Source organism: Eleutherodactylus coqui, chromosome 4, assembly GCF_035609145.1.
Source record: "Eleutherodactylus coqui strain aEleCoq1 chromosome 4, aEleCoq1.hap1, whole genome shotgun sequence".
NCBI lineage: Eukaryota > Metazoa > Chordata > Amphibia > Anura > Eleutherodactylidae > Eleutherodactylus > Eleutherodactylus coqui.
Genome location: NC_089840.1, coordinates 87277306 through 87292558, shown reverse-complemented (window position 1 = coordinate 87292558; position 15253 = coordinate 87277306). Strand labels below are relative to the sequence as shown.

The 15253-nt window shown below is 40.9% G+C and overlaps 1 protein-coding gene across 8 annotated transcripts in view; it reads right to left on the bottom strand.

Annotated features, from left to right (window-relative positions):
* CDKL5 (cyclin dependent kinase like 5) overlaps nt 1-15253 on the bottom strand; it is a 289528-nt gene that overhangs the window by 25528 nt on the left and 248747 nt on the right. For 6 of the 8 annotated variants that reach the window (XM_066599824.1, XM_066599823.1, XM_066599831.1 and 3 more), the window contains 3 exons: nt 13568-13725; nt 10186-11200; nt 2660-2764 (listed from right to left, as the gene is read on the bottom strand). In XM_066599824.1, coding sequence (XP_066455921.1) covers nt 2660-2764; nt 10186-11200; nt 13568-13725 — 1278 coding nt within the window. The remainder of the gene's footprint in view (nt 1-2659; nt 2765-10185; nt 11201-13567; nt 13726-15253) is intronic. The other 2 variants (XM_066599828.1, XM_066599830.1) reach the window with 2 other exon arrangements.

The window sequence follows — 15253 nt, the reverse complement described above, 5'->3', positions numbered from 1 at the left end:
ACCAAGTCTTATTGAGTAGGTGTTTCTAATGCAGTGATCATTTAGTGTAGTTTGTAAGGCTGAAAAAAGACACGTCCATCCAGTTCAGCCTATTATCCTGCAATGTTGATCCAGCGGAAAGAAAAAAAAACACCCAATGGGATAGAAGCTAATTTTCTTCTTTTTAGGAAAAAAAATCCTTCCCAACTCCATATCTGGCAATCAGAATAATTCCCTTAATTTCCTCAGAGTTCCTACTGAGTAAAACTAAACTATAGACTTCCCTATGAGGTGATATGAAATAATTTTGGATTGGGGAATATGGAATACGTTTAGAAAGAACTTAGTGGACATTAATTGGAAAAAAGGACCATAACAACAGACATCAATAAAAGCAGACAGTAGCGATAATAACTACAATAAAACAACTAACACTATCTACTCTGCACTATGGATAGAAGAAGAAACCGCACTATTGTATGATGATTAATCGGGGGCAGGCCTTAGGGCAACAACCTACTGTCCCATCAATATAAAGAATTCCTATTCAATATGTATTATTACATCTGTGTGCCTATTCCCAGCTATGTACAACGCACTGTGTCTTAAGTATAAAGGCTCTCAGACAACATCTTTTGAAGCAGGGCTATTGTTTCCAGTGAAGACAGAAGCACGGTAACATATTACAAAGGCTCACATATCTTGCAAGGCAAGCAAGCATTTATTATGTTGCATGCAAATGAAGAACAATTAGAAAGCAAGCTAGGGCACTGCAAATTCTCCATTCATTTTTCTAAAGAGGGTAAGTTCCTACTGAGAATCTTTACTGACGATTATAGAAATATTCTCATTATTATACAATTGAAATGGTTACATTCCATCAATTTGCCTAATTTTACCCACAATTGAAGACATTTTTCATACTAGTTAGGGTAAGGCCACATGGAATAGCTACCGGGCAAATGAAAACATGCTATATGGTTTTCATATTGACTGTTTTGTGGGTAAAATTGCTGTGTGCCTGCAAAAGAAGTGTGTCAATTAATGAAAACACCGTATGAGGGCCAATGATTCTGTAGGTAAACAACATTTTTACCTACAAAAATCATGCATTAGTAACAGGCAATTTCAAAGCATTACTGTTAAAGGGGTTGTGCCAAAATTAGACATTATCCTCCATCCACAGGATAGGGGATTATTATCTTATTGGTGAGGGTCAAACCTCTGGAACCCCTACCCATCATGAGTATGGGGCTCCTAAAGGTCTCAGAATGAATGGTGCAGTGGTCAAGCATTTGTGCTGTTGCTCCATTTAGTTCAATAGGACTGCTATATGGACCAAATAAGGTGCAAGCCCTGCACTGAAACATACTGCCCTGTATCCCTAGTGCTGCATTTATTGTCTGTTCTTCCTGTAATTATCAATACATTCTTTGGATTATTATAGCCGACTTCTAGATTGGTGGAATTCCTCATGGGATCATTGCTATATTATATGCTAACCTGGATTTTGGAGGGTAATATTGGTATCCATATTCCCCCCATTCAAATAAGTATTTTTTTAAATTTATTTTGTATAACTTATTTATGGCTGGTCCATATTTTTTCTTCCTATTATGCCAATATGACTACTGGAGATAGCATACTGCTTGAACTTGGTTATTGCATCTCCGCTCCGTTGAAGTTCCGTTGAAGTGAATGGAGCAGTAGTGCACATGCTTGACTGCTGCTCCATGCAATCGGGGGTAGGCGGGACCCAGAGGCGTGACTTGAAGCTCCCGGGCCCCGATGCAAAACTTGTAACAGGGCCCTTAACTATAATGCTTTACTCATAGTACTGGACTCCCTATATGGAGAAGAGAGGCCTTACGGGCCCCCTAAGGCTCCTGGGCCGGGGTGCAACTGCATCCCCTGCATCCTCTATAGTTACGCCTCTGGCGGGACCCCTGTTCTTGTGATTTCTAATCTTTGCACAACCCCTTTAAGCTAAAGGTAGCCATAATTGCAGTTCCTTCCTGGGCTTGTTTAGTGATGTGGCTAGTTTCTCCACCTACATTTACTATTAGGAAAACATGGTTCATGTGATACTGAGACTTTTTTCCCATCTCTGTCACTAGTTCAGTGATAATTCTACCTTTGGCTGAGAAATAATTGGCTAAAAACTAGGGACACGCTGTCTGACAACCCCATTAACAAGAAGGTGGTTGATAGGCACCTTAATCTCTAACAACCTAAATGACTCTGCACCAATCTGGATCGGCATTGTGCTTATAGGAACAAAGTGGGGGCAGGTAAGGCATGCCAATCTCCATCTCAGGTGGTGGTATTATAAATACATTTCAGTGGAAAACTTTCATATTGGGCACTCAGTGCAGGAAAGGAATCTATTCACTAGCTAACTCAAATGTGGGTCTACTGCGGCCCTGATCTCTACGTAGGTTGGTAGGGTTGACTTAGAGTACCATGAGCTGCTGGATGCCAGGCTACTTTTCAGTGGCCCACCTTGTATTACAGTAGGACATACTGAGGAGAAAGTACTCTTTAGTATTATTGTTAAGCAATGAGACCTGAATTTACAGATCTATGCTGCAATATATACAGATATTGGTGCCCCATATTTGGCAAAGCCCAAATTTTATTTTGGTTGTTAATACTGTATCCCTGTTCACGTGATTCAGACCTCAGACTTTTGTCGCGTATGAAATGAAGCTGCACCATCTCTGTTGGGCTCTTTAGCTAGAGGTCTTGAGTGGATGATCCCTTCTGATGGAGCTGCGTCAGCCTGCTAACAGCAAATAAAACAAATGGTTCATACAGTTTGTGAAACAAGACAACACAAATATTACCTGGTGAACATGGTAAGACATATTACATATATGCACACTGCACAAAGACACACGAGACACACTGACTTTTAGGAAGGGGTTAAACAACATTTGTCATAAAAGAGTCCTCCATCTTAGTAATGATCATTTTAGCATAGAAGATAAATATGTTTAAAGCATCAATACGGTGTTTAATAAGTTAAAATGCATTAGTAAATAATAGGAACCAGACATTTTCATATAACCGATAAAGTATTCCTTCGTCAAAGGGAAATTGGTATGATTTGGAGCTGCCATCTTGCCTTACCTGTCCATGGCTGGCGCCACGTTCTAATTTCTAGTCAGTGTCTCACTGAGCACCTGCTATTCTGTCCCCCTCTAATCTCTAAGCAACACTGGGTATATCAGACACCTTTTTTCCTTAAAGGGGTGCCTAGCTTTATGTCTTCTGGATCAATTACAGGTGATGTTTGTTTCTTCAGACGTCCTGGTTGTGATTCTGACTATACCGGTTTCCTCTCCACTCCTGACCTCAGCTTGTTTACTGACCATTGTTCTGTCTACTGCCTGCCATGACCCCTGGCCTGTTTATTTTGTGTTGAGCCTGTTCTGTATGCCCTGACCTCCAAACTGTTCCTAGTTGTGTAGTCAGAAGGAGTATAGTTTTTCCTTGTGGAGAGCACCTAATAGGTGTCAGGAGACTTATAAGGCTGTGCATGCCTCTGGGAAATTTGTATCCTGGTTTTCCTAGGGGGCTTACTCTTTTTCTGGTGTTATACAATGGCGCTATACGCTGACTAAAGCCAGTACTGCATAAAGTGACACATTGGATAGGCTTCGACAGCAGAGAGGCTGTCAATATACAGTAAGAGAACCCCGACGGATGTCTACCATCATCGGAGCTGTACAGCCTTAAATCATAATGTCTTTAGACATCAGACAATGGATTGGAGAGGGTTAATATGCAAATGGTAGATGGTACAATGCCTCTACAGAGCCACCTACTAGAAGACAACATTCTTGCCAGTCAATGTCTGACCTTTTTCTTCTGAAGAAGACACTGTATTTGGCTTATATTCCCAGTCATTGTTACAAGGCCTGTTAAAAGGTCGGACATTGACTTGCAGGAATGCTGTCCTCTAGCAGGTAGCACTGTAGAGGCATTGTACCATCTCCCATTTGCATTATGCTGTGTAGTTTTACTGTCTGCCTTGATCCACATCTCCCAGACTACGTCTCTGTACACATGATCAGGTACTGCATCTTGGTCTATTGCAGTGCCAGCTGCCACACTACAAGAATCCTACAAGTGTATGGTTCAGCAAATTCACTTCCACCAACTTGGACAGAAATAAGCAAAAAAAGCACAACTTATCAATATAACTACAGCTTGTACCACCCAGGTCACTAGCTCATTTTTCAGCTCGGTTATGGCATGGGCAACATCACCACTTTTATTTGTACAATTTTTCCCTCACTAACCACAGATTTGTTGCAGACATTTCTGTGATAAAAATGAAATTTCAGCAATAAATTATGATTAGAGATGAGCGAGCATACTCGTCCGAGCTTGATGCTCGTTCGAGTATTAGGGTGCTCGAGATGCTCGTTACTCGAGACGAGCACCACGCGGTGCTCGTCTAGATTAAACGAGCACTGACCATTGAATTCAATGGAGCCGGCAATACAGCCGGCTCCATTGAAAGCAATCGGCTGCCGGCTAGCGAGGGATGAATTTTCGGGAAGGGCTTAAATATATAAGCCCTTCCCTGCAATTCATCCAGAAATGTGTAAAAATAAAAATATACATATATATACTCACCTGGTCCCGGCAGACGGAGTTCAGCTGCGGCCAGCTGGCAGTTCTCCTCAACTGCTCTGAACAGCTGTGAGTAGTATTCAGCAGCCGGGGATTTAAAATCCCCGCCTGCTGAATGAGCTGCCTCTGATTGGTCCCAGCCTGACCAATCAGAGGCAGATCTCACTCACACCCATTCATGAATTCATGAATGGGTGAGTGAATGCTGCCTCTGATTGGCTCAGTGCAGCTCTCAGCTGAATGACAGCAGTTCAGCACCACAGTGCAGGGGACAGCAGGAGAAGACGCGGCTGTGCCCCGGCAGCTGAAGGGAGGTGAGTATCTATTTTTTTTGTTTATTAAATCACTTTTAATTCATTTCCAGGGAATGGCTTATATGTAAAGCCCTTCCCTGGAAAAGAATTCAGGTGTGCCAGCAGACCATTGTCTTCAATGGAGTCGCCGGCAGCAGCAGCGGCTCCATTGAAGAGAATGTCTGCATTTTTATTCTTTTTTACACTAAAATCTTTCTTTTTCAGGTAAGGGCTTATATTTTTAAGCCCTTCTCGAAAATTTATCCCGCGCTCGCCGGCAGCCCATTGCTTTCAATGGAGCCGGCTGTATTGCCGGCTCCATTGAATTCAATGGGCTAACATCGTTTTTCTCTGCCACAGCTGTTTCAGCTGTGGCAGAGGAGAACGATCTTAATGCTGACATAATTTTTTTTTTAATTTTTACACATTTTAGTATGATTTTCAGGTAAGGGCTTATATTTTTAAGCCCTTCCTGAAAATTCATCCCGCGCTCGCTGGCAGCCCATTGCTTTCAATGAAGCCAGCTGTATTGCCGGCTCCATTGAATTCAATGGGCTAACATCGTTCTGTGCCAGTGGAGAACGATCATTATGCTGACAGTGGGGGGGGGGGGGGTCTCACTCTTGCCACTATTGTGGCTTAATAGTGAGACCTCGGAGCCCGAAATGCAGCCCTGCATGTTGCTCCTCGCCTGCCCTATCCATTTCTGTGTTTTTTACATGACTTTGGTGATTTGCTAAGATTTTCACAAATGAAAACCTTAGCGGAGCACCAGTCATATACAAAAATGCTCGAGTCGCCCATTGACTTCAATGGGGTTCGTTACTCGAAATGAACTCTCGAGCATCACTGAAAGTTCGACTCGAGTAATGAGCACTCAAGCATTTTGGTGCTCGCTCATCTCTAATTATGATGTTAATTGTGGCTTTAGCTACCAAGATAATATCACATAAATACACAAATCACTGCGCCCAATAGTGTTCTATTCTCATTCCGTCTGACAACTCAATCAATATCCCCTTTCCGACCTCTCTAGAAAATTTATCTAAGCTGAAACCCTCCCAAAACAGGACATAGGATGTCAACTTGGTTTAAGGCCCAATGGCACAGTCCAATGATCAACTGGGCAACTTTTGTACCCAACCGTTGCCCTGTGCCAACAGCATAGCGATCGCTCGTTTGGTGGCTGAAGGTACTTTTATGCAGACATAAACATCACTGAACATCTTCCCGTATAAATAGGGAATGTGCTGTTGGCAATAATGATGCCCACTGTATGGGGCCAAATGATTTTATTGTCCCCTTAAAGCTTGCATACTCACAATGCAGAAATAAGCCCTCTCAAAGAGTGGCCACTGGGACAATCAGCTGGTTATCTAGGGTCATGTTCACGGCAGCACACCTGATTTTATCAGGGGAAGTCGAGGTCGGCCAGCACTTCTGCTGCATGATAAATGTAGTGTTACATGAGGACCATTTAACTGAATGACTCTGATGTAACACAAAGAATGATCAATTCTAAGAGAGCTGCTTAGAATGATCATTCTACGATCATTCTTAGAATGATCATTCTAAGCAGCTCTCTGCCCAGGCTCATAGAGGAGGATTCCAAGTGGGACATAGGGTACATTGGCAGGAACTGGCTTTAACAAGCTCTTTATTGATTTCCGAGGCTACATAAATGTATGATTTTATTTTACAATCAGATACATTTACCATGAGACTTGGTCTATCTGGGTGACCTCATTGCTTTGGATGGTGCATCAACAAAGGGAATAATTAAACACCATAGTGGGTTTTAATGTGAATAACAATTTGTAATGCTTATGGTCAAAACAGGCATTTAGTTCCCTTTGAATGGTGAGGACTAGTCTTGATGTTTAGTCATTCTACTGCTCAAGGCAGCAATAAAGTTACCTTTAAGTCAATCCTAGACATTGTAAATGTCTTGAATGTAAGATAACCTCAAACATATAACCTCAATTAATGTGAATAATCGCCTTGATTTCTATGGAAAACTAAAACATTCTTAACAATAACAATGTTATAAAGTAAAACTAAAGTATTTTCATTCAAAGCCAATGTCAAGTATTCTGTAATTATTGGTGAGACTACTAAAAAAGGTACGCAAGTTGTACAAGTAATTGGAAAATATTTGCACAACCCACACACTAACACCTACTCTCACACACCAAACACTAAGAGTGTTGCTTATTACCATAATACATTTGTTTCTGTTTTAAGCATTACAAATGGAACAAATATAGAATGGCAAAGCATAAATTGAAGCAGAGCATACAAAAAGCACGATTATCGAATACTAGGCTGAAGCTCCATTATAAACTAATTCCACCGAAATACAAATTATGCTCAGTGGTGCAAGATAATAGAGGTGTTTTGTGGCAGCAACGTCTGCTTTAATCTAAAATTAAATTATTATACTCACTGGAAATGAGGGATCTTTAAAGGGAAACTATGTCCTAAAAGTATGATAATGTAGTATTGAGATAACGCTGCAATTTACTTAGATGCAGAGATATGAATGATTGGTAATATGATGCATAAATATGCTCAAGGATAATATGCTGCAAAAACATTTTGAATACTAGGAGATATGTATAAGGATTGGTGGAAAGGAAAAATGAAAAGAGAATTACAAAAAAAATTTCATTATTGGCTAAATATTTCGCAGGGTATCGAAATAATGGCCAGAACACCTGGACCCAGTTGCAGTTCCCCCAAATACCAAAGAGTCATCTAAATTCGGTTAATTAGAACCCCAGTGGTCCATAGTTATGACTGTAATACTGACACTAAAATGAATCTGTATAATAGCTCCGTAAACCGGCTGTCAAGACTCAAACCCAGGCGCTCCTGTACTCCAGGCGGCGGCCCTTCCTGCTGAGCTATGCTGAGAGCTAGATAGCTCCTTTGCTGAACATTGTCCTTGTTCTTTGCTCCTGTTAATCAGTTCCTGTCTTCCTGATTGGCTCCACCCTGCTTCCTGATTGGATTCACTATATAAACCTGGCCTTGCACCTCCTTCCCTGCATGATTATTATTTTATTTTTTTTAAGCAAATTTTTATTGGTATTTATTTTTAATCCTGCACAATAGTATTTTCGTACTATATGAAAAAGAACATATTACATGTACATTAAATCCACATCATACTCGGCAAAGACCGTAGAAAATAAGACTTAGCCCTAACATTGGACAATTATTTAACAAGAACTCCCCCCCCCCCTATAAAACTTCAATGAGATCCTTATAGTCGAGATATAATCAGTGAAGTACTAACCTTAGAACTAAAAGGAAACAAAACAGGCGGGGTGGAAAGTAGATTTAAGAGAATGAAGGAAATAGGGAGGAATGGGGAGGGAAGGGGCAAGGGAGGATAGGAAGGATGCAGGGGAGAACCTCCCATAGGGGAACAATCCCAGCATTAGGGATGTTAGTTTATTTCGTCCAAAGGAGTCTGCGGATCTCCTCAACCAATCATTGTCATTTCTTAGGTCACGCCAAGGGCTCCAAATCTGTGTGAGTTTGCCATGAGAGCCTCTGGTCCAACTAGAAAGCTCCTCAAGTTTAAAAATAAGATCAACCTTTCCAGCATGATTATTGTGCTCTAAGCCTGTATTCAAGCTCCACCACCTGCCTGCTCCTCTGTACTGCAACTGATATTCCCATGTACCGACTTCTGGCTTTCCCTTACTACACTACCTGCCTGCTCCCCTGTACTGCAACTGATATTCCTGGCTTCCCCTGACTACGCTTCCTGCCTGCTCCTCTGTACTGCAACTGATATTCTTGTGTACCGACCCCTGGCTTCCCTTGACTACGCTACCTGCCTGTTCCCCTTGTACCACAACTGATATTCCCGTGTACAACCTCTGGCTTCCCCTGACTATGTTACCTGCCTGCTCCTCTATACTGCAACTGATATTCTTGTGTTCTGACGTCTGGCTTACACTGACTACGCTTCCTGCCTGCTCCTCTGTACTGCAACTGATATTCTCGTGTACCGACCTCTGGCTTCCCCTGACTATGCTAACTGCCCACACTGGTTGCAATAAAAGGCTCCAAACCAGAACTAGAATTGTGACACCGGCCTTACTATGACTTATCATCATGCTTCTTCTAAATTTGTACAGGAACCATTAGCAATTGAAAGGCTAACAGATTTATTTAATGACAAACTGATGTAAGTATGACATGAACAGAGGTAAATCAAGTAAAAAAAACAATTGCCCATCTATGCGGAATAACAGTAACTAGATGGATTGTTTTATACTGTCATACTTTATACATGGTGCACACCCTGTTTCACCAAAATAAGAAAGTGTCTTATATTAATTTTTATACCTCAAGCATCCTCAAAAATCCTGAAAAATCATTACTTATAGTGACATAAGTTTAAAAAAATACACAGGCCCATCAAGTTCAACCTTTTGTTCCATTATATATCATTATTTGCTACAATACTTAAAACCCTCAATGCCATTAGTTATCAGATAGGCATCTAGCTTTTTTTGAATGAAATCATTGTCCCCACCATTACTTTCTCTTGGGGTAAGGCATTCTATAGTTTGACTATGCGAAACTGTAAAGAACGCATTCTTAAATAGATGCCTAAATTGCTTTTGCTCTATATGTAATGCATGTCTCCTGGTCATTTGTACAGTCCTTGCAAAGAATAAATCACATGCCAGTTCTTTCATAGGAGAAACTATTACCTTGTGGGGCACACTTATTTGACTGTATTTCATTGTTAAGTCAGTAACTATACAATACTGACAGACAATGCTAATAACTGAACCTCTAAACATATTATTAATGGCTTACAAAAATCTAACTGATGCCCCTTTCCACCACTGCACTAGTTGATGTAACAAGGACCATATAAGCAACCATTAAACAATTATATGGCTGCTTATTTAGAACCCATCTAAACTTGTAGTAAAAAGTTAAAGGTGGACATAAGATCAGTAACATTTGTGTTTAAAGAATTGTGAGGCGCTATTGAATAATTGTCTGCCCCAAGTATAAAATATATCTATATGGTTTACCAGTTTTGAATATTACTCAATTTGAGAATCAAGATACAGTGTATGGTGCAATAATTAATGATACTTCTTAAAAATGTGAGTGACTAGGACTTCAATCACTAAATCTAATGAGAAATCAGATAATCAAAAGGACAGATCAATTATATACTAATATTATAAAATCAACAGTAAAAACATAAATGTATGAAAATATAACCCACCCTAGTAGTATCTTCTGTGCAATCTTCACGCGAAGAACCAACAGATCTGGTCAATGTACGATGTTGTACCTGAGGAGATAGCAACTGTAGACTGTTGGCCCTAGCTGCCATGCCTTGCCCAACACTTAGTCCTTGGTCATTTCCCTTAACCCGCACTCTGTCCCGACTCACATACATGGAATGTCTGTGAGGGCGTTGCTGGGAGGAGAAAGGACTAGTGTAACCTAGGCCATATGAAAAAGATTCATGAGGGGCGGACAGTGAGTGAGTGTGACTACCATCCATCTGATCGGGAAGCTTCAGCTCCTCCATAGTTCTGGAATGTCTTGTGGTAGGTCTCCTGGTTTCCAAAGTTGCTTCTTTCCTATTAGTCCTTCCAGAGGGGCTTAACATACCTCTGTTGTCCCCATGCCTAGGACCAGCAGGGCTAGTTGGAGAATTTAAGTCATGACAGCTAGATGGAAAGTATCTACTGTTAGGCTCCAGTCCTTGTCCTCTACTTTCACTCAGATTTCCTACTGACTTTGAATCTGTCAGAACGCCATGACTTTTTGAATAGTTCATATAAGAACTGCTTTTCCTTGAAGATTGTGGGATGGTATCAATGTAACTATGGCGAGCATGCTTTTCACCGGGTTGTAAGCTGCCAGTTTTACCTTCCATGAATGAATGCCTGTTGTGCTGGGAACGTGAACTCGATTTCATATATTTTGTTCCTGGCCCTTCACTGCTCTTTGGCTCAGTACCAAAATCAAATTCATTCTTAGACTTTGCATCCTTTGGACTAAGGAGGTGTGGCAAATTGTTATTGGATAGATCCTTGTTGCCAGACCCGCTTTGGTTGCTCTTTTTTGGATGGACTGTTGGACTGTGAGATCCTGCTGGGTGACTTCCGTTGATGAACGTTTCATTTGGTGGATGAGTTTCCTCACTTCTCTTTGGTCCAACAGAGAGAGTCTGCACATCTTTACTGTTTGATCTGTGATGTGGCTGAGAGCTTTTAGTGGACAGCTTCCTGCAGAATAAAATTCACAATGTGACTGAGGGAGAAGAACTAGCTAGTGATCACTAGATGGCTGTTCAGAGTTATTGCAAATAATGTTCCCAATTTGAAACCCTCATAACTCACATTTAGTGACACTCAGATACATAAATTAGATATCAATGGAAATAGAAACTCAAAAATTTTCATTTAACAAAACTGTCTAACAGCAACCAATCACAGTGCAGCTTTCATTTCTCAAGCTGCTGAGGTAAAATGAAAGATACGCTGTGACTAGTTGCTTTGGGCAACAAAGACAATCTTACTGTTAGACAGTTTTGCTAAATAAGGCCCAAAAAGTTTTATTCTGCTCTAGTCGTCACTAGAGGGCTATAAGCCAAAATTGCTGTCAAAAAAGAGAGGAGAGCATTTTCAGGTCCTCAGTGGGTACACAATTCATAAGTGGTACTCCAATTTTAAAGAAAAAGGTTTTATCTGTAAACGACCGACCACCAGTAAGTGTAGAAATAGTGCAACTCGTCCGTGCAAGTTTCACATAAAGTCCTCAGGAATCCACCATCAGAGCGAGCAGAAAATTGGAAGTCCCACTGCCGACTGTGTGGAAGATTCTATGCTATCATTTACAATGTTATTCCTGCCAACGGCAATTGTTACAAGCTCTGAAACCGGACAACAAAGCGAGGTGACATTCTTTCTGCGAGAGTACATCAACTCTAATGGAAAGTGATGGTCTCATGGAGTCTTTAGTGTTTAGTCATGACGTCGCCTTCTACCTTTTGGTACAGCTACCAAATGTAATGTCAGAATCTGGGGGAGGGAAAACCCACATGCCTATGTAGATCATATGCACGACTTCCCCAAGGTGAATGTGTTTTGTGCTGAAACCTGCAGGAAAGTGTACAGCCCCTTCTTTTTCCACGAGGAAACAATCATGGGGATTTTGTCAATTGCTTCTGCCATAGAAGGATCAGGTAATCCCAGAATGGGGCACCCCCCATTTACACAAAAAAGTAAGAAGTCAGCTCAACTGATGACTACCAAACAGATGAATTAGCCGTGCAGGTCATGATGATAGCAGACTTCTTTCTTGGCCTCAACTTTCACCGGACCTCATGTATTGAGTTTTTTTTATCTGGTAGAGTGTTAAAGTCTACATGCCCCTCTTACCCCGACCATGCATGATCTGCAAGGACAAATCACAGAAGCCATTGCATCAGTCAATCATGAAATGCTTCAAAGTGTATGGCAGGAACGTAGCTACAGGCTTGATGTGTGTTGGGTGACAAAGGGAGCTCACATTTACCACCTCTGATGTGGAAAACATTTTTGATGTTGTGTAACAAAACTTTTTGAATTTCTGTTTCTATTTATATCAAATTTATGTATCAGAGTGTCATTAAACGGGAGTCATGATAGTTTCAAATCAGGAAGGTCATATATAATAACCCTGTAGTAAGACTGTGCCCTAATACATGAATCCCACTTTGAGTGATTTACAGGTGTAAATAACATCTCATAACATCTATAAACACTATAAACTCTTCTGTAACACTAGGTTTACAATATTTTCAGGAGATCCACTCTCCCACACAGTTTTTTAGATCAAAAGCAGGATCAGATCACGGCAAAAGTGGGAGGAATCAAATATCTTAAAATGTCTTTCAGGAGTGTTTTAACTCTTTGCAATCCAATTTTGGATTCAGGGTTTCCTAGGGGGCTTTCTCTTTCTGCCATTATACAATGGCGCCATCTACTGGCTAGAGCCAGTGCTGCGGTATGGGACATGCTGGAGAGGCCCCCGACAACAGAGCGGCCAGGATTCTACAGTAAGAATACCCTGCAGGATGTCTTACGACATCGGAGCTCTACAGCCTTCAATCAGAATGTCTTTAGACATCAGACAGTGGATTGGAAAGGGTTAACTCTCCACTATACTGAATTCTGATACCCCTCTTAATCTAAAAAGTATGGAAGAACGGATCTCCTGAACATGATGTGAACCTGGTCTTAAAGTGAAAACTAGCTTAAATACAGTAGTGAAAATCCACGGGAAACCTACATTTTTTTTTTACTGTACACATCACATCAACCTATTCCACAATACAGCCAATATATATATATATATATATATATATATATATATATATATATATATATATATATATATATATTCATTATCATCCTTCAGAAAGTCTATGACTAATAAAATAAATTCTTGAGGTCAAACGTTCTTCAAGTTCGTTCAAACCATTACTGAAGTGAATTAACAACTTCCTGTGCTCTTGATGTGTTTCAGAAGTTTTGTTGAAATCTTAAAAGTTTCACATCAAATCTTTATCTTGAAGGAAATAATTACATTGTACCAAAAAAGACAATGACCTGCTTGATGAGTTGCTGTCTGAGTGATGAGTTTTTCTCTTGGATGATCTCGAAGGCGAACTTCCTCCACGATCCAAGAGTCTCTGAGTCTGAAATGCCGGGTGGTTCAAACACTGTTCGGTCAAATATCTATCAGATGGATTTAGCTTCAATAGGTTCTAGAGAAAACAAAGTTTCATTTAGAATCATGAAAAGAAAGAGCTATACATGAAAGGTGCATGAGTAGAGAGGAAGTTTTGTTTGTATGTACAATAAAAATATAAAGTATAGCACATGTACAATGACTGGTGCAATTCAAAGCCACACAGACAGGGTTCACTGTCCATGAGGCAAGATGACCCTGTTGCCTCAGGCAGTGTCACCTAGCAGGAAAGGAAGACGATGCCAGGGTTTTCATTCATATTACTCACTGCATGTCAGCATATACTGGGGTAAATATCCAACCCAAGACGTGCCGCTTCTTAAGAACGCTGAGTGCAGCACGTCCTGGGATGGTTCTTTTATCAGAGAAGGAGGAGAGGCCCAGACAGGAGGTGTGAGCAGCATGGCGCTAGTGCTGCAGATACAAGGTACATCACATGATTTATGTTAGTCTACTGAAAGGTTACAGAGCATTCAGACACCATGTAGGCATAACTCCTCCTCCCCAGGCAGGTTCAGAGTAAAGCCCCATTTACACGCCACGATTACCACTCAAAATTTGCTCAAAAGCCATCATTTGAGTGATTATCATTGTGTTTAAATGCTCCCATCTTTTACTCTTCAGATGAACCATGATTTTTAGGTAAGCATAAAATCGATCATTCAGCAGGAGAGCTGATAGCAGGGACCGCATGCTGTGTTCTCCACAGGAAGCATTGTTTATACTGTATTCAGCTTGCAGACCTGCAGTAGAACAAAGGAACTGTATGCAGAGAACAGACCACCTGCTGTTCTCTGCATGCAGCTCCTGGAGACTCATTTACATGCACACTGAAGGTAATATGTTGCTAATAGGCATTAGTGCCTATTGGCAGCTTATGCAAAATGATTGCTCAAACTGTCATTCTCCGTACCTTTTGAACAAATTTTGAGTGATCATCTTTGCCTGTAAATGGGTCTTAAGTGCCTGCCAAGCTTTCAATTAGTAATTGCTACTGTCCAGAGATCTGTTTGCATGACACCTGCTCATCCATCATGTTTGTTCCAACTAAAGCAACAACCCATATACGCTGCCTCCTTGATGTCTCACACCAGTAGTGTAAGGAGAAACAAGTTCAACGTTATTTGGAAGTCAAGGTTTGCAGAAGACAGGTATCATATCTAAAAGGGAGTGTACCTAGTTGAAATTTTTAGCTTCAGTGTATTGTATCTATGCATTTGTTTGTTTGTGTACACTATATGCATTTGTGCAGTGTGTCTTTGTGTGCACACTGTGTGGAATGTTTATTAAAGGGGTGTTCCCATTTCAGATTTCCATGGAATAACCAAGGATATGCCATTAAAGTCTGAGAGATGCAGGTCCCACCAAGTCCTATTTCTGCCCCCAATGCTCCTGGCCAGAAGAATATAGTGGTCATGCATGATCCAAACGTACGGAAACAGTCGAGCAAGCTTCTCTATGCGGATTCTGCAGTTCCCATAGAAGTCATTGGAAGCACATCACAGTGAGCTACACTGTTTTCCCAGCTCCCAAGTTACAGAAAC